At 38.6% G+C, this 20439-nt stretch overlaps 1 protein-coding gene across 3 annotated transcripts in view; it reads right to left on the bottom strand.

Annotated features, from left to right (window-relative positions):
- Nucleotides 1-20439, bottom strand: part of LOC126473953 (uncharacterized) — an 82168-nt gene that overhangs the window by 41369 nt on the left and 20360 nt on the right. For all 3 annotated transcript variants that reach the window (XM_050101331.1, XM_050101323.1, XM_050101339.1), the window contains 2 exons: nt 19332-19531; nt 2493-2536 (listed from right to left, as the gene is read on the bottom strand). In XM_050101331.1, the coding sequence (XP_049957288.1) occupies nt 2493-2536; nt 19332-19531 (244 nt within the window). The remainder of the gene's footprint in view (nt 1-2492; nt 2537-19331; nt 19532-20439) is intronic.

Genomic DNA, 20439 nt, shown 5'->3' with positions numbered 1-20439 from the left:
ATATGAAAGTAGCTAGGATGATTGCAGGTACTAGTAGATGGGAACAATGGCAGGAGGGTGACCACAATGAGGAAATCAAAGAAAAACTGGGAATGAACTCTATAGATGTAGCAGTCAGGGCGAACAGGCTTAGATGGTGGGGTCATGTTACATGCATGGGAGAAGCAAGATTACCCAAGAGACTCATGGGTTCAGCAGTAGAGGGTAGGAGAAGTCTAGGAAGACCAAGGAGAAGGTACCTGGATTCGGTTAAGAATGATTTTGAAGTAATAGGTTTATCATCAGAAGAGGCACCAATGTTAGCACTGAATAGGGGATCGTGGAGGAATTTTATAAGGGGGCTATGCTCCAGACTGAAAGCTGAAAGGTATAATCAGTCTTAAATGATGATGATGATGATGATGATGATGATTATCAAGGGGAGATGAGGGAGTTGAAAAGGAAGAGGAACATCACAAGAGTCCTGCAAGCGATATTGAAATAAAGTAATATTGTTGAACACTTTCAACACTGGCATGTGCTGTTGGTGGCTCACACTAGATCCTCCCATAGGGCAGTGTGTACCACCAGTGGCTCAAGCTTCCCATCATACGGTGTGTACCATTGGTGGCTGGCACTCAACTACCAATTCTGCTAGAGACCATGCAGGATATGGTGGCTGCCATGCAGTGACAAACTTTCATCTGAAGCACTGGGCAAGCTCATTTGTTTGTTCAGAAGGGAATATCAATATTGTTTGCCTGCTTTTGGCCGGGTGGCGTCTCACTGCGATGACAGAATCGAGGCACACATCCTGCAAACTTTCTCAAAAGATTTTACAGAAACTATCCAGTAAAAAAGAAATCTTTTTGCCTTAATTACAGCTTTATCATGTCAGTTCCATGGTGATGTGCCCATAATTTCATTAATGGTCATAGTTATTGCGATATTTGCAAATAAGTAAGACAGAGCACAAAATTCGAAAAGGTTCGCAATGAAAAATAGGGGTCACTTTGATTTTGAATTTGGTGCATATTACATAATATGTTGCTGCATATGAAATGTAGGTAACATACTGAATTTTTATTTAGACTGGGTGGAGATCTCTGTCTGTCACCAGTTTCAAGAAATTTGATCTCACATAGCACACTGATTTGCAATTGTGCGCACCAGCAATAAAGCCAGAATGAAATATCCATAACATTCCTCATATTCCATAAACAGTTTGAGATACTGAAACAAGATTTTGGCAAATGGCGGCCTGCAAAGAGGACAGTATTTTTTCCATACGGTTATTACGCAAAACTTCATTATCTACATCATTAAACTTCATTATCTACATCATTAACTACATACCTTTTGATGAACAAACGTAATTTTTAAGAGTGAAATACAAAATAGTGTGGGTTTTGGAACAACATAAGTGAAGAAATTACATGTTTATTCTTGTACAGATGATGCACTTTTTCATAAGCTACTGACCATACTTGTCCCCAGTTCCTCACTTAACAAAATACTGTTTCAGAATTCTTTCAAAATTGTGTCTGCACACTGTGTCAGTGAGGTGACATCGTGTAAACTCTGCTGTGTATTGACAAAAAGAAGCAAATTTTTATATGGCAACAAGAGCAATGTAGGTTTATGTAGGTTTTAATCAAAATTGGCCCCTCATGATGCTTATCTGAAAGTTGTAAGTTGTTAACAAGTCTCGCAAAACTGAATTGCTGCTTTCGTTGCATCTTCTGCAGAATTCTTTTTACATAGTAACCAATATAGAGGTGACAACTAGTTTTTTTTTTTTAGAACTTCCCCTCCAGTGCTTGGCATTTCCCCTACAGTGTGTTGACCACCTGCCCATCACCCCCGGTCCCATCACTCTCCCTATGGTTGCTCTGCCGAATGCACATCTACCAGTCATGATATTCTGCACATACTCTACCAGCAATACAACAGTGTTTTGATGTATTATTTATTAGACAGGTGCAACAAACAGCTGTTAATACAATACTGTGTGAGAGAACTTAATGGAGGGAGGAAAAAAGAGAGAGAAAGAGAGAGAGAGAGAGAGAGAGAGAGAGAGAGAGAACAATGTGTTATCAATCTAGCATAACATTATTTTATGTAATCTATTGCCTTTAAAGAAATGGGCATACGCCACTTTCAAAACACTAAAGTCAACATATTACGAAGTAGCCTAGGGCATTTGAATGAATACAACCACCGTCCAATAGCAAGAAACTGGAAAAGCAGTGCCGGCAGATGAGGGGAACCAAGAATACAGCTAGAAATCCAATTCTCAGTGCCGGAGTGAACAACTTTCTAGAACACTACACCGTGCCAAGGACATGATTCTTAAAAACAAACCCTTCAAAACACACACACACTTGCCAATTATGCTCAAGAAAAATGAAGTACTAGCAGGACAATACTGGAAGTAAAAATCACATAAAATTTATCTGTTGATAATTCAATGACCTTAAATGTTTTGCAAATTTGGTTACTGATGTACATACCATAAAATTTTCTGTAGTTGGGGCTGTTTTCCTCGAAGATGAGGCTGTATGGAAAACAAAATTAAAGATTGTTAGTAAATTTGGTTGCTTATGATACTTGATAATTAAACAACTCAAAGAAATATAACTGCATAGGCCTCCGTGGCCAGAATCAGTTGACACAAACCTTTTTTTGAGAATCGTACCATGTCATAATCAAATCAGTAGACCCAGAAGAAGGCCACTGTAACCGTGGCCGAAATGTGCGTTCTCCAATATATTTTTTTATATTATGACACAGTATAATACTCAGAAAACGTTTATGTTAACTCAATGACAATTAGTAAATTCTTAACCTAACTGAAGTATTTTTAATTATACTGTCAGTCCCTGTTTTCTGTTCTAGTTTCATTAACCCTGACTATACCAAGATGGCACGGGTGGGAAGGTACCTAATGCTTTTTAATTATATCTTCTACCAGATTCAATAACTGTTTTAATTTCATCCAGTTAAACTTAACCTAACTATTTCAGTAATAGTAGTAAGTATGACTTTTCACAACAAATACAACAGTCTATATTTCCAGATACTGGATCCTACTTACTTATCTTTAAAACTTTAAAAGGTTTGTTGTTATCAAAGGGTAAAAAAAAAACAATTAACTTAATTTTATTTATTTAAATTCTTTTGTGATGTTCATAAAATAACCACCCCTGCACTGAATAGTAAAATATAATCAGTGGGCTTAATTTAAAGTTATTTGTTCGCTGTCTTGAAATACATTGCACCAGCCAAAATGAAGCCCCACAGTGCATGCTCTTCTCAAACACCAGATGAGTTGATTAACGTTCATAAACAGCTGGAATCGCCCTGACTACTGTCAAACAACTGGCAGCTGTTGTGAGTTGGTGTGTTGGAAGAGCTCTCCAGAGGTCGTTCTTGGGTCATTCTGGCAACTGGCAGTAAAGATTCAGAAGGCCAGTCTTGCAAGTGGAGTTTCAACAAACCTCACGATTTGCAGCATTGTCCCCACAACAGATCATGGTGCTTTCATTCTGAGTCAAGTAGAAGGACTGGATCAGAGACTTCCAAAGTTCTGTGACAAGCTAGGCTGTGACTTCCTGGACTTGCGCCATTGGGGGTTGAGAACTGTATAGTTCCCCTACACAGGTCAGTTGTCCACTACACATCAGAGGCTGCTACTTAGGTAGCTGACTGTGTGAGGTTTTTTAAATTAGGTGACTCTCCATCCAATCCAAATAAAGATAGCTATAGGAAACAAAGAAGTATCAGTGTAAGATTGAAAGAGATGCCTCCCACAGTTGAAGAGTATTAAAATCCTAATGGTGAACTGCCAAAGCAAACGCAACAAAATGTCAAAGAGTTTGAAGCGCCGATGAAAAGCAGTGGAGCTCATCCAAAGAATAGGCAAATGGGGGGTGAACAGAAGTGTCAGATTCCACCCGTCTCCATGACGTATGGGTGTTGTGGTGTGTGACATCATTACAGCGTGGAGTTTATGAGTTGGTTGTGTTTGCAGATGTCGTCTTGTTGTGTTTGATGACAACCCCCCCCCCCCCCCCCCCCCCGCCCCTTCCTCTGTGTGTGTGTGTGTGTGTGTGTGTGTGTGTGTGTGTGTGTGTGTGTGTTTGGGATGGCCGACCTACTTTGCAGTGCCAAAATTTGTTGGTTGTAAGTTATTGTTTTTTTTTTTTTTGTCTATTTTTCTCAAGTTGTAATGTTTTGTGTATTTATTGTGTATTATTTACGTAGCAATGTTTGACTTCTGACTTTTTGAGGTGTTGTGCTTTTGGTTTCGGTTTTCGTAGTTGCAGTTGTTAGATTTTTTCATATCAATAGTTATGGTTGACCAAGGGAAGTGTCCAATTCCTGTAAATTTTTGTAATTATTGTTTTTCGTTCATCGTTTTGTGTGTTTTGGGATTGCATGGGGTTTGTTTTTTTTTTTTTTTTTTTTAGCTTGGCCCCTCCCTAAAACCCACAATTTCCCAGGGTTGGAGGGAGATGTAATTGTCTTATATGTATTTTCGTGTTTGTTGCCATGTGTATGTAGTGATATCATAGGCACCATATTGGACACACTTAGAATAGCCATTTCTGCCATATTGATGATGTCATGGATCAAAGCAGATGGGTGGAATATGACACTTCCATAATCCCCAAATGGGAACTGGAGGTGGTGTATTTGTTGCAGTAGACAAGAAACTCAAATCCACAAAGATAGAAATTGAAGCTGAATGTGAGATTGGGCAAGACTCAGTACCGAGTGGGGAGGGGCATAAAAATCCTCCTATCGCCTACCAGACTCATCTGACGTAACTGAAAACTGTAGAGAAAACCTCAGTTCACTTGTGGGTAAGTTCCCCAATCATACTGTAATCATGCTTGGAGACTTTAATCATCCAACAATTAATTAGGAAAATTACAATTTGTTTAGTGGTGGGCGTGATAAGACATCCTGTGAAATTTTGCTAAATGCTTTCTCAGGAAACTACCAAGAACGGATAGTTAGGAACACCACTCATGAAGGACCCCTGACCCATCAGAGGATGGGCACATTGAAACTAGTATCAGTGACCATGACGCAGTTATGGCAACAATGATAACTAAAATACAGAAGGACAACTAAACGAAGCAGCAAGATATATATGCGTTCAGTAAATTGTATGAAAAATCAGTAGTGTCATATCTCAATGAGGAACTTGAAACTTTCAGCACAGGGCGGGGGCATGTAGAGGATATCTGGCTATAATTTAAAGTAATAGTTGACCATGCACTGGATGTATATTACCCTGTGGAATAGTTCTTAAAGGCAGGGAACCTCTGTGGTAAACAGCCACTGTAAAGGGACTTCAAAAGAAACAGAGATCACTGAATAATAGGTGTAAAACAAAGCATTGGGCTGTAGATAGAGGGATGTTGAATGAAACATGTTTGGCTGACAAGAGAGCAATGAGTAGGGACAGGAAAAATTCTTTTAAATGATAACACGACGAATAACGCAAATCTGGTGGTTTTTAAGGAAATATCGCAAATACAGCTGTTTTTACAGAGGTAACACGAATTCTGCGATTTTTAAGGAAGTAACGCAAAATTGGGAGTTTTTCAACAAAATTTCTCTGTGTCCTCGTAAGAAGTGTCGTAAATCTAGTGACGTTTCATGTTGAAATGTTCTATGTTCAACTGTCACACAACCTTTTGCAGTCGTGACGTAACTAGTGGCCTTTCAACTATCGACTTTTGCGTAAAAAAATTTGCAAATTTGTGGTAAGATCTTATGGGACCAAACTGCTTAGGTCATTGGTCCGTAACCTTACACACTACTTAATCCAAATTAAACTAACTTTTGCTATGGACAACATACACACCCATGCCTGGAGGACTCGAACCTCAGACAGGGGGAGCCGGGCAGACCGTGACAAGATGCCTCATACCGCGCAGCTCAACTTTTGCGAGCACGTACGAACAACCACTGTGTTTTTTGATTATTTATTTCTTTTGCAGTGCATGTGCCGCAGTGTGCCATTTCAAAGCAATGGCGCAATGAAAATTTATCACAAACTCATCTCCAATGTTTATTAAATGCGGTTAATAATGCAGCAATGATATAAAGCTTGAAGAAAAGTTATCACTGAGACGAGACAGTAGCCGAATGAGTAAGCCATGACGTAACGGATTGTTTCGTGGTTTACGATATGAATGGATGTAAGTTTGTGTTCCACTGCATGCAAATATATATATTTTTCCATTGTAGCATTGTTGACACAGTCTGGGTCTTTTGTTATGAATGTAATGCAAGTATATGGAAGGAGGGTGAGTGCGAACACTACCAACACCGTCATAATCATTGAGGTTACAACTCTACCACTTTTCACAGTAAAAGTACAGGAAAAAATCTGAAAGTGTAATACAAGCATGTTCTGCAATAAATGATGCATTTCCATCTGATTAGAGTTCAAAGAATGAAATAAATATTTGGGTGTTTATTTCCGAATATGTGATGACTTCCGAATGGCTGGCGAGGCAGATATCTTACAGGACAGTGTTCATTTCTAGGACGGAAATGAGCAGCTATAAAATTCATCTTTTTGAATTTCCAGCATGATGGATTAATAACAGGACAGCAACTTGAGGTAATCAGTTTCATCTTTTTGGATTTCCAGCACGCTGGATTAATTACAGGACAGCAACTTGAGTTAATCAGTTTGATGCAGAAAACAGCCAAAGTTGCAAAATTCAGTTACTTTTGTCTAATTGATAATCAGTTTCACATATCAGAACCCCTTCTCAAATCATCCAAACAAAGAAAAAGGTGTACTCCGTGATAGTACGCAAACCACGTTAATATTGTGCATGATTGTGCTTAAGCCATTAGTCAAGTTTTCAGAGACCATTCATTGGCAGGACAACTGTTTTGCGCATGCTCGCTGCCAACCCTTATGAATGAGTGCGTATTTTCCTGCATGTATTAACTTACAAAAATTTTAATTAATATCCATACAATGGTTTTCAAATTTCATTGAAATAAGGTTCATTTAAGCAGCTTGCTGAACATGCGCAGAGCTGAAATCGCATATAAGCAGTGCCTACTCCTGCTTCTGGCTACTTGAGAGTGTGGGTGTTTGACGTATAAACAGTGAGAGAAAGCAGCCAGCATCTACCCGGAAAATTTTTTCTGAAGCTGCCAAGCTGGCAGATTTGTGGATTTGTGGATGCGCATAGCTGTTTGAGTTAGAGTGGGGGTACACTTCACTTGACTTGTGTTTTGTTTGTGGCACGTTTTTCAATCGTTTCGAAGCTATTGCAGTTCCCACGTTCGGATATTTCCGTTACACTTCATTGTTAATAGTGAAGTAAGCATATCAGATATTTTGCATGTTTTCACCCCTTTGTCCAGATCTTGGTAAAAACAGCTGAAAATGCAGTGCATAAATAAGTCTTACTAGCAGTTGTATATATGTGGGTGGGAGAAAAAAAACCTACGTTAAAAGAAAGTATTTTTCTACTGAAGACTGATGGAAAACGGAATTTAAAACTCAAAACTTGTACTGAAACATATCATAAACTTTGTTTCCAAGCTACATCTGTGTGAACATTTAAAAAAAAAAAAATTTCTTATTTTTCACCGAAGTTAAATACCTTTTGCAAACATTTATAAGAATTTTGTTAGTTAGGAATACTTAAAAAAATAACCTTCAAGCTTTCTTGGTGATATTCGTACAGAAAAATCTCCCGGGTATGCAGCCAAGACATTTTATTTATTGAATAGCATTGCAAAGGCAGAGATTTTTCTTTAAATTAAAAGATTTTCTTCTAAGTTTCATTATTGCTATTCCATAAGAAATTTCAACCATTTAACATGAATATTTAAGTCGATGAGAAAAATTATCGTGTGTTGACTGCAAACCTGAAAAAAGGGGAAGTTCTATATATTTTTTAATCTGCTGGATACACCATTGATAAATAATTTTTTCCCAGTATTTAAAATACATGTATCACTCCACACCATTGCGGCCAAGCGCAGCAACAGTATATACAAACTTTAAAAATTTAAATAACAGTCTCTGTTGCACATACTTTAATGGTGACACATTTCACACTCCTAGCAGATCTTCATATCATTCTTGAGCCGCGGAGACAGGTTTCTGTGGTCTCCACGGCTCAAGAACGATATGAAGAAGTGGGAAACATGTCATCAATAAAATATCTGCATCATACTGTTATTTTCATTCTTACCTTTGGTGTTTCTTTTTAAATAATTATTTGTGTCAAAAAATTTTCTTAAAATAATTTATCTCTACACGTCTCATGTTTGGCCCACCCTATCTTAGGAATAGTTCCATTTTCAACATAACATTGAAAAATGGTTAAATATGACAAAACTAGATAAGTGATAATAGAAAAAGCTTGCCAGAAAATAACACCGACAAATAACGCCGAAAAGTGCAAAAAATAACTCCGATTTTGGCCATAAAATAACACCGATTTTTTCCTGTCCCTAGCAATGAGATATGCCTTCAACAACTACTGTAGTAGAATATTGTCAAGCGATCTTTCACAGACCCCAAAGACATTCTGGCCATGTGTAAAGGCTGTTAATGACACCGAAGTAAGTATCCAATCACTACTAAATGAGACAGCAACTGAAATTGAGGGTAGCAAAGCAAAAGCTGAAATGCTTAACTCTGTTTTCAAATGTTCCTTTACAAAAGAAAACCCAGGAGACATGCCCCAACGTCATCCTCGTATCACTGAAAAGATGAATGAAATAAGTATTAGTGTCAGTGGTGCTGAGAAACAGCTGAGATCATTAAAATTGAACAAGCTCCAAGTCCCAATGGAATCACTGTCAGATTCTATAATGAATTTGCAGCTAGGTTAGTCCCTCTTCAAACTATAATCTATTGTCGAGCCCCCGAACAAAAAGCCATGTCCTGTTCTTGCAAAAAGGCACAGGTCACACACGTCTACAAGAATGGTAACATTCAATATCCTTGCCATCGATTTGTTTTACAATCTTAGAACATAGTCCGAGCTCAAACGTAATGAGCTATGTTGAACAGAATGACCCCCTCAATGCCAACCAGAGCGGATTTCGAAAATATCATTCATGTGAAACCCAACTCGCACTTTTCTCGCATGACATAGTGAAAGCTTCGGATCATGGCAACCAGTTAGATGCAGTATTTCTTGATTTCCGAAAAGCATTTGACTCAGTACCTCACCTACACTTATTGTCAGAAGTACAATCATATGGGGTATCAAGTGAAATTTGTGACTCGATTGAGTACTTGTTGGTAGGGAGGACAAAGCATGTTATCTCGGATGGAGAGACATCGTCAGATGTAGAAGTAACTTTTGGGACTCTTTCCATTCAGGTTGTATATTACTGTCCTTGCAGACAATATTAATAGTAAAATCAGGCATTTTCAATCAGATCTTGATAAGATTTGAGTGTGGTGCAGGATTGGCAACTTGCTCTAAATGTTCAGAAAAGTAAAATTGTGCACTTCACAAAATGAAAAAACATAGTACCCTGTGACTATAATATCAATGAGTCACTGTTGGAATCGGCAAACTCGTGCGAACAGCTGGGTTTAACACTTTATAACCATATAGTTTCAGTCGAGCGTAAAGCAGGTGGTAGACTTCGGTTTATTGGTAGAATAGTGGGGAAGAGCAATCAGTCTACAAAAGAGATTTCTTACAAATCACTCTTGCAGCCAGTTCTAGAATATTGCTCAAGTGTGTGGGACCCATACCAGATAGGATACAGAGGATACTTAATGTATAAGGGAAGGGTAGCAAGATTTGTCAGAGGTTTGTTTAATCTGTGGGAGAGTGTAATAGAGATACTGAAGTAACTGTATAGGCAGACTCTTGAAGACAGGTGTACACTACCCTGAGAAAATCTGTAAACAAATTTTCAAGAACCAGCTTTAAATGATTATTCTAAGGATATACTACAACCACCTACGTATCCTCACGTAAGGATTGTGAGGATAAGATTAGAATAATTACTGCATGCACAGAGGCATTCAAACATCATCCTTCCCACAGTCCATACATGAATGGAACAGGAAGAAACCCTAATAAATGGGGCAATGGGAAATACCTTCTGCCACGCACCTAACAGTGCTTTCCAGAACGTAAATGTAGACATGGACATGAATGTGGCTCCAGCACATGATCGGTGCCAAAATTAGACCACTTCTTCATAACAAAAGAAACAAAAAGACAGCAAATGTGAAAGTGGGATGAAGACAGCGACGTTTAGTCACTGTACCACATTGACATTAGTTAATACTCTCATTATGTGGGCCAGAGGGGGTTTTAGTATGGTGATATTACTGCTTCAAGAAAAATTCTAAATGCAGTGCAAAAGAAGTCAGCTCCTCTCAGAAGCATATCAACATCACAGACTATTTTAAGAAAACAGCCTACAGCACTTCTGAACAGAATATGGATAAACTTTCAAACAAAGAATACAAGGTTGAAAATATCTCTAATTATTTGTGCCTCTTCTCTCCTACATTACCACAAAGAATCAGGAGTACAGCATATTATTTTTCTGTGTGTCTACTTAGAATATCTATATAGCTTGATTATCTCATTGTCAATCTTGATCACATTCAGGCCAATTGCATTCAGATTAAATTATTTGACTTATTTAGCTGCACAGTTTATAGGCGTACTTGCATGTCCATGCTGTGGAATTTACATTAACAAGGCATGTGAGTTACTGAATTTGTTTGTACTATGTCAACTTCATCCTAGGTATTTATCGAATTCATAAATCATAACGCGAGCTGGAAAAATTAGATTTAAGTGGTGTTATGAAATACAACAACTGTGTCACAAGGTCCCCACCAGAACACCATAGATAAACACTTGTTTACATTCTGCCATCAAGTTAGTTTTTGAATCGTTGCACACACATGAGAAGACACTTATGTCTTGCTACTTCGTAGAACTGCCAATTCTGTAACGATGGGGGTAAAGAGAAGGAAGAGTAGGGTTTAATCTCCCATCAAAAGTGAGGTCTTCAGAAACTGAGCAAAAGTGCAGGGGTAGGGGGCATAGTGGGTAGTACATTGTCATCGTCTTCTTCTTCTTCTTCTTCTTCAGTCTGAAGACCGATTTGATGCAGCACTCAACACGAGTCTATCCTGTGCAAGCCTCTTCACCTCTGAACAAATACTCCAACCTATCTCCATTTGAATCTGCTTATTATACTGTTCTCTTGGTCTCGCTCTACAACTTTTAGCACTCACACTTCCCTCCAAAAAAAACTGATGATTCTTTGATGTCTCAAAATGTGTCCTGTCACCTGATCTCTTTTCTATTTAAATCATGCCATAAATTTCTTTCTTCCGCCATCATATTCAGTACTTCATCCTGAATTACGTGCCCTGCCCATCTAATCTTAAACATTCCTCTGAAGCAACAGATTTCAAAAGCTTCTATTTTCTTCTCTCATTTCATTTCCACACAAGGCTATACTCCAGACTACTACTTTCATAAAAAAACTTAATAACATTTTAATTTATGTGAATGTTAACAAATTCCTCTCATTCGGATATGTTTTCCTTGCTACCAAAATGGCTCTGAGCACTATGGGACGTAACATCTGAGGTAATCAGCCCCTAGAACTTAGAACTACTTAAACCTAACTAACCTAAGGACATCACACACATCAATGTCCGAGGCAGGATTAGAACCTGTGACCATAGCGGTTGCGCGGTTCCAGACTGAAGTGCCTAGAACTGCTCAGCCACAGCGGCCGGCCTTCCTTGCTACAGCTAGTATTCATTTTATATCCTCTCTCCTTTGACTATCATCAGTCATTTTACTCCCTGAGCAGCAAAATTTAACTACTTCTTTCAGTGTTCCATTTCCGTATATACTTCCCTCTGCACTGCCTGTTTAATTCGATCCCATTTCATTACTCTTCTTTTGGTTTTGTTGTTGTTCATCTTACATGCTCCTTTCAAGCCACTGTTCATTCCATTTAACTGTTCTTCCACATCATTTGCTGTCTCTACAAATTATTATGTCATTGGCAAACCTCGAAGTTTTTATTTCTTCTTCCTGAATTTCAATTCCTTCCCCAAATTTCTCTTTGGTTTCTTCTCTCACTCACAGACACAGGTTGATTTAAGAAAATAACAATAATAAATCCTGTGAGAGATCCTAGTTTCATACATCTTGATGGAAATTTTGGAACCATCATTAACAAAAAAAAATCACAGAATCTGTTCAATTGATGAGGTTACTTATCATATTATAGAAAAGTTCTGTACCAGGAAAGAAGCTGCAACCAGATACATTCTGGATTTTAAAATCTGATGAAAACTGCACTACAAAAGGTTTGCCATCTCTGAAGAGACATAAAGCAAACCCAGATTCAAAATAATTAAAATTTCAGTCTGTAATGTTTACCAGTTCGTCCGCTCCCACGAAAGAAAGGATTATGTAAAAGGGTATTAGACAATAAATGGTCTCGTCTGCCACAACTCCTTCATGGGTCTTACTTCAAAGACACCTGCACTGCCATTATAACCATCATACCCTTCTGGAAATAAGCCCACTAAAAGAGCAAAAACTGAAGACCTGATGAAAATCTAAACATACACTCCTCAAGAGTACAAGGATTTAAGATTTCCACTTGGGCAACTGAATGTGAAAATAACACTGAATAAAAACATTGAAAACATTTAATGTAATTGTTAACATACTGATGTTGTATTATTTATTAATTATTGCAATTTGAAACAAGCTATGGCTGTTAAAATTTTTTGTATGCATTACCAAAAGCATTAAATTACAAAAATAAATAAAACAAAATAAAATAAAAAAGCAAAGTTCAGCTAATTCTGATCTTAACTCTTTGATTTAGGTTGTACTTTTTTTAAAAGAAGTTTATAGTTCAATAAAATATAGCATTATTACTTAAGGTAAATATCTGTTTTATATCAAATTCTAACTTACCAAACACACAAAACCATCAAAATGCATATTTACCAGGTGGTTATAATTAAAGTGCAGCTACTCACGGAGGTCCGGTGTGGGCCGTAATTATTGTATAGCAGTGAAACTTGGTACATATGGTAAGTGTTAATGGGAAACCAATTTACGCTGGAAAAAAATTAGTTCCAGCTTTGGCCACCACATACAGATTTGGCGCTATGAATGCAAAAAAGACATACAGAAAACATTTTTCCATATGCAAGTGATTGAACAAGGGACGTCACAGAAAAGGTCAAACATATGAGAAATTATTAGCTGCCACTTGCACTATTTGTTCAATATGAGCACCAGAAACAATGACCAATGCTGCAACTCTGAAATGATATGATCAACAGTTGATCACAGCAGTTCCAGCAGAATCTGAGCAATGTGTTGTTGTATACTGGCCTTCACATTAGTCAGAGACCGAATATGTCCCTGGTAAATATGTTCTTTTAAATATCCCCAAAGCCAAAAGTCACATGGATTCATGTCAGATGATCCTGCCGGTCAAGCATCAGCAACACGTCTGGAGACAACATGTTCGTGGAAGGTTACATCAAGCAGATCTTTCACTGAGTGAGCAACATGGGGTGTCACCCAGCACGAAAACAGTGGTTTTCACACAGTTGTGCTCTTGCAAAACATGCTATACAGACATCACAATCGGCCTGACAAGCCATCTGAGTGTACTGTCTTAAAAGAAGAATGGACTGGGAATAAAGATGCTCATTATTCCACACCACACAGTAACACAGGGCATGTGTGTGGCACTTCTTGCACAACATGTGATTTAACAGTAGCCCAAATTCATCAGTTTTGTGTATTCACTATAACCTGTCATGTAAAATGTGCCTTGTCATTCCATAGAATATTGCCTGGCCATGTCATCAAATTTGATCCATGCCAGAGACCGAACAGCAAGTTCAGAAAGTTGCTGTGGATCATGAGGTTTCAGTTGCTGCAGCATCTGGATCTTGTACTTTTTTCTAATTACCAGTCTTCTGACTGGTTTGATGCTCCCCTCCCACAAAGTCCTCTCCTGTGCCAAATGTTCATCTCAGAGTAGCGTCTGCGTGCGATGTCCTTCGCAATTATTTGCAGGATGTATTCCAATATCGGTGTTGTTCTATCTTTTTAAGCTCTACAGCTCCCTCTAGTACCATGGAAGTCATTCCCTGATGCTGTAACAGAGGTCCCGCCATCATGCCCCTTCTTCTTGTCAGTGTTTTCCATACATTCCTTTCCTTACCAATTCTGCAGAGAAGCTCCTCATTCTCTACCTTATCAGTCCGCCCCAATAGCTGAGAGGTCAGCGTGACGGATTGCCATCCTACGGGCCCGGGTTCGATTCCCAGCTGGGTTGGGGATTTTCTCCGCTCAGGGACTGGGTGTCGTGATGTCTTCATCATCATTTCATCCCCATCCGGAGCGCAGTTCGCCCAATGTGGCATCAAATGTAATAAAACCTGCACTAAGGCGGCCAGACCTGCCCCACAAGGGGCCTCCTGGCCAATGACGCTAAACGCTCATTTCCATTTTCCCCTACCTTATCAGTCCAGATAATTTTCAACATTCTTCTGTAGCACCACATCTCAAATGCTTCAATTCTATTCTTTCCCAGTTTTCCTACAGTTCGTTTTAACACCATACAACGCTGTGCTCCAAATGTACATCCTCAGAAGTTTCTTCCTGGAATTAGGGTCTATGTTTGATACCAGTAGACTCCACTTGGCCAGGAATGCCTTTGTGCCATTGCTAATTTGTCTACTTTTTATGTCATCTTTGCTCTGTCCGTCATGGGTTATTTTGCTGCCTAGATAGTGGAATTCCTTAACTTTTTCTATTTCATGATCACTAATATTGAAGTTAAGTTTCTTGCTGTTCTCATTTCTACTACTTTTTGTTACTTTCATCTTTCTTCAATTTCCTCTCAATCAATATTCTATACCCATTAAACTGTTCATTCCATTCAACATAGCCTGTAATTTTTCTTCACTTGCACTGAAGATAGCAGTGTCGTGAGTGAATCTTACCACTAATACCCTTCACCCTGAATTTTAATCCCTCTCTTGTCTCTCTCTGTTCTTTCCATCATTGCTTCTTTGTTGTATAAACTGAACAATAGGGGCAAAAGACTACATAGCTGTCTTACATCCTTTTTAATATGAGTACTTGTTCTTGGTCTTGCACTCCTATTGTCCTCTTAGTTCTTGCACATATTGTATATTACCTGTTTTTCCCTATAGCTTACCCCTACTTTTCCTCCAAATTTCAAACACATCTTGCACCATTTGACACTGTCGAACACTTTGTCCAGTTCGACAAATCCTATGAATGTGTCTTGATTTCTGTTTAGTCTTGTTTCCATCATCAAACACAACATCATCAGAATTGCCTCTCTGGTGCTTTACCTTTCCTAATGCCAAACTGATTGTCATCTACCCAATCCTCAGGTTTTTTTTTTCCATTCTTCTTTATATTATTCTTGTTAGCAACTCGATTGAATGAGCTGTTAAGCTGATTGTGCAAAAATTCTCACACTTGTTGGCACTGAAATCTTCAGAACTGGTGGTACATTACCAGTCTCATACATTCTACATAAACGTGAATAGTCGTTTTGTTGTCACTTCCTCCAGTAATTTTAAGAGTTCTAGTGAAATGTTATTTATCCCTCCTGCCTTATTTCATTTTAAGTCTTCCTATGCTCTTTTAAATTCTGATTCTAATACTGGATCCTGTTTCTTCTCCTATTGTCATCAGAGAAGACCACCTCTTCATAGAGGCCTTCAATGTAGTTTTTCCACCTATCTGCTCTCTCCTCTGCATTTGACAGTGGATTTAACATTACACCCTTGCTTTTAATTTCACTGAAGGTTGTTTTGATTTTTCTACACACTGAGTCAGTCCTTTCGACAATCATTTCTTTGTCAATGCCTTTTTTATTTTAGAGACGTCCATTCCTCTTCAGCTGAACTGCCTAAAGACGTATTAATTATAACTGTATCTATAGCCTCACAGAATTTCAATTGCACCTCTTCATTCCTCAGTACTTCCATATCCCACTTCTTTGCACACTGATTATTTCTGACCAGCCTCTTACGCTTCAGGCTACTCTTCATCATTACTAAATTGTGTATCTGCTTCTGGATACACCTTCCAATCCAATAACTGATTTCAGAATCTCTTTCCCATATCACACGGTCTTTTCCAAGTATACCACCACCTCTTTGTGATTTTTGAGCAGAGTACTCACTATTACTAGCTGAAATTTATTACAGTACTCAATTAACCTTTCTCCTCTCTCATTCCTTGTTCAAAGCCCACATTCTCCCATAACCCTTCCTTCTACTTCTTCCTCCCAATCACCCACAACTATTAGATTTTCATCTCCCTTTACAAACTGAATTACCCGTCCGGTATCCTCATATACTTTCTCTCTCTTCATCCGCTGCTTGTGACATCGGCTTGTATATCTGAACTACTGTTGTCGGAGTCCGTTTGTTATCAACTCTGATGAGAAGAACCATGTCACTGAACTTTTTTACATTAACACATTCTATGCCCTACTTTTCAATTCATAATTAATCCTACTCCCACTATACCATTTTCTGCTGCTGTTGATATTACTCTATACACCTCATATCAGAAATCCTTGTCTTCATTTCATTTCACTTCATTGCTCCCAGCTATAGTTAGATTAAACCTTAGCATTTCCCTTTTCAGATTTTCTAGCTCTCCTACCATGTTCAAGCTTCTGACATTCCATGCTCCGACCCTTTGAATGTTATTCCTTTGTTGGTTATTTAATCTTTTCCTCATGGTCACCTCCCCCTTGGCAGTCCCCTTGATCAATGCTGATTCTTCCGCCTTTTAGGGGCAGTTTCCCACCCCAAGGGCAAGAGAGGGCACTGTACCACTGTCCGCTCCTCCACCCTCTTTGACAAGGTCACTGGCAGAATGGGGGTGACTTCTTATGCTGGAAGTCTTCAGCACCCACTGCTGATCAGATACCCATTTACAATAGACCGCAAAACTTGGCCGTGGGATAGACAATTCTCAGGAGTCCACAGACACTAGTTCTACCCATGGCATGTCCTGCAGTGTTATTTACAGCAACAGCGATCTCTTCAATAACTTCCACCAGGATAGGAAGCCTTCCTCTTCCAGGTGCCACACCAGCTTACCCATGTTTTTGAATTTCATTATCATTTTCTTTAATCCATTTTATGACATTAGGCCTCTCCTCAGACCTTTCAGTTGATGATACTCTTTCAAAGCAGTGCTATAATTGTTACCATTCACATAAAACAGTTTCACTAACAGGACGCTGTCCATCTTCTAAATAGCCACATTGTTCAATCGCATTACAGGTTATCAAATGACAGGGCAGGTGTCATATCATACAAACAGTGTACAGCACCAGATTTGCATCCGGTGGCTAAAATTAGGAGCTAAATTTTTTTTTTTCCCCAGTAAATATTGGTTCCATGTTAACACATTAGAATATCCACAAGTTTTACTGTCATATGATAATTATAGCCCAAGTGGATTTCTGTGAGTAGTTGCACTTCAATAATAACTACCCAGAATTTCTTATCTTAGTCGTGGCACTGTTTTTAGTGTTCCCCGAAAAATTAAATCAGTATGACATATGCCCCTTCAAAAAAGTCAATTAATACACAAAAACATATAAGAAAGAGAGGACGAAAATGTTAACAAAGTTTAAGTCTACGAGGGTGTCTAGATATACAGATGTATTAGAGAGCAGGTTCCCATATCTGAAATTTGGGAAACTAGTTTCAGGTGGGTCCCCTGCAGTGTGGCAGAAATTCAGGTCCCTTAAATCATGCTGTAGACAATACTCCAGAAATGTAAAGCTTGCCCGTAACTGGTCATTTGCTCTATGCCCATTCAACCACTCAGATAGTTTAGTGGTGACTGTTCCTACATAAAATGCTGTGTGCTGGGCACAAGTTAGTTGACGAATGAAATGTGTGGTTTTTTTTACAAGTTATTCTTCCTTTTGATACCTCAATACTTACCTGTGGTGGAGTTGGAGCCTGGCGCAGACTGCAGTGGTTGATTAAATGGGGCAGATTTTACTTTTGACAACGATTATACGGGTTGGAACTCTGAGGTACAGAAAATGATTTGGATTTGTCATATGGTTAGACTACTACATTATGGAAGTTAGGAGGGCAATGGAAATGGATGGGTGATATGGGGAGGATATGAGGAGGTGAGGATCTTACTTCAGAGCTTAACTTGAGAAAGTAAGCCTTGTCAGAGTATTGCATTGAGGCATTCAATACCTGGGTGGTCCTGGGTGCTTCTGAGCTTTCTGGAAATGAAGTGGAAGGAGGATAAAGTTCAGAAGACTTGCCTACAAATAAGATCTGTGGGGTAACTGTAAGAAAGGAAAGCCTGGGAAAGGTTGTTGGAGTAGGTGTTTGAGGGATTCAATGGTGGAACAGATATGTTTGCTGAGGATGCCAACAACGTAGAGAACGGAGTGTTTGATGTGGAAGGTATGGCAACTATTGTTGTTTATTGGTCAGTTTAATGAGACTGAGGTTAGGAGGTGGCCTTCACCAATGTCAAAGTCAATGAAGGTCACTTTGGATTTGGACAAGGACTAGGTAAATTTGAGTTGCAAAAAAGATTTAAGTTGACTTAGAAAGTGGAATTGTTCTTCTACATCTGAATATAAACAGTTACTTTGCAATTCCCATTTTGGTAGATTGCGCACAAAAACCATTACTGAAGATTTCTCTGTCTCTCTAAATATGTAGAAACTAACATTTCTCTACCGTTTCACTCTCAAATAACATGTGAACAAAATGAACACCTAAATCATCTGCAATGTTTCCTGGAAACTTTTTTTGCCAGTGGCTGTTCGATATATCTGCCACACTAGTTCTGACAGCCTGAATTTTATCCTAATCTGCAAAACAAACAAGGACTTCCCGAATGCCAGTACAATTAGAATAAATATGTTTACTGCATCATCATAGACCAGCTTCCCCAGACCAGGCTCCTGCAAAATTCAAATGCATGATAAGAGGCATTCGTCATAAACAAGGCCTCTAACAGATAGTCGCTGATGCAACTGATCACTGGAGCCTCTCCACATAAGTCTACACAAATACTGTGTTTTCTTCTTAAAATTTTGTAATCCTAAAGCCTTGAGCAACAACAAGAAAATGACAGGACTTTTCATTATCATGTTCTCTAAAGCTGCAGTTTTACATTTTGTTATTTGAATAGGAGGTCCATATTTAGATTATGCTTTCAAATGACCACCATATTTATTGATTAAGTACGTACCTGACGATACTTGAGGCAACGGTACCCCTGATGTCTTATTGTTCAGCAATTCTCCCTCATCTAAAGCATATTTCTTCTCCAAAAATCGAAGTACAACATTACGAACAGATCCCATCTCAGTTTCCAAACGATCCAGAGTATTCATGAGGTTTGCGCAACTACGGCAGATGACATCATCCTCAGATATTACTACCATGTACCTGTAAAAACAGACTGTAAACATTTCACATTTGGGAGATTCTGTAGACAGTATTCTAGGTTTCGATCCAGAGGTCAGCTTTGTCTTTGTATGACATGTTTCACTCTTACGTTCATTACAAAATTTGAACACCAACAATCTGTGCAGATGATGGTGAGGAAGGGAAAGGGGGGGGGGGGGGGGGGGGCGGAGAGAGAGAGAGAGAGAGAGAGAGAGAGAGAGAGAGAGAGAGAGGGGGGGGGGGTGTATCAAGACAACAACTCACTTCAACAACTGCTATATTGTTAGCTCTCAACTTGGCTGATTGAAACAGAGAAACTACACAATTCAATGTATTAAATAAGTTGAAATAAGCCCAGCAGCTTAAATAAGGCACGATGTATGATTTCTTTCTGGTTATCAACTGCTTGTCTATAAAAGACACAATTATGAGAATAGAACAATACTGCTGACCATATATAACACCTGTCATTTTTTCCCATCCTCCCAACTGTGCAACAGAAAACTCACTATTCTATCAAAATCAAATGCCTTGTGAAAATTCATATTAATAAAACTATTTCAAAACTATTCTATATTCTAGAATACTAACTGCATCTTTTCTATCTGCACGAAAACTGCTGAACATATCCCAAACATTGCAATGTCAGTTAGATTTCCAACTGGACTTCACTATACTGCAACAACATAGATAGTGCTACTACTGGAGAAATCAATACTCTAAAACAATTGAACATATTTCTGACACACCACAATAAAACTGGAATGAAAAACAAGCTTCACATTCATAACATCTACAGAAGTTTAAAAAAAAAAAAACTGTAATAAAAGGTACTTCCCGTTGACAGAGAATCATGAAATTTTGCAAGAAACAAGGTTCCACAGTACAAGTCATAGAAAACAATTCGA

This window comes from Schistocerca serialis, chromosome 1 (assembly GCF_023864345.2).
Source record: "Schistocerca serialis cubense isolate TAMUIC-IGC-003099 chromosome 1, iqSchSeri2.2, whole genome shotgun sequence".
In the NCBI taxonomy this organism is placed as follows: Eukaryota; Metazoa; Arthropoda; class Insecta; order Orthoptera; family Acrididae; genus Schistocerca; species Schistocerca serialis.
This window is presented reverse-complemented; position numbering and strand designations above follow the sequence as displayed.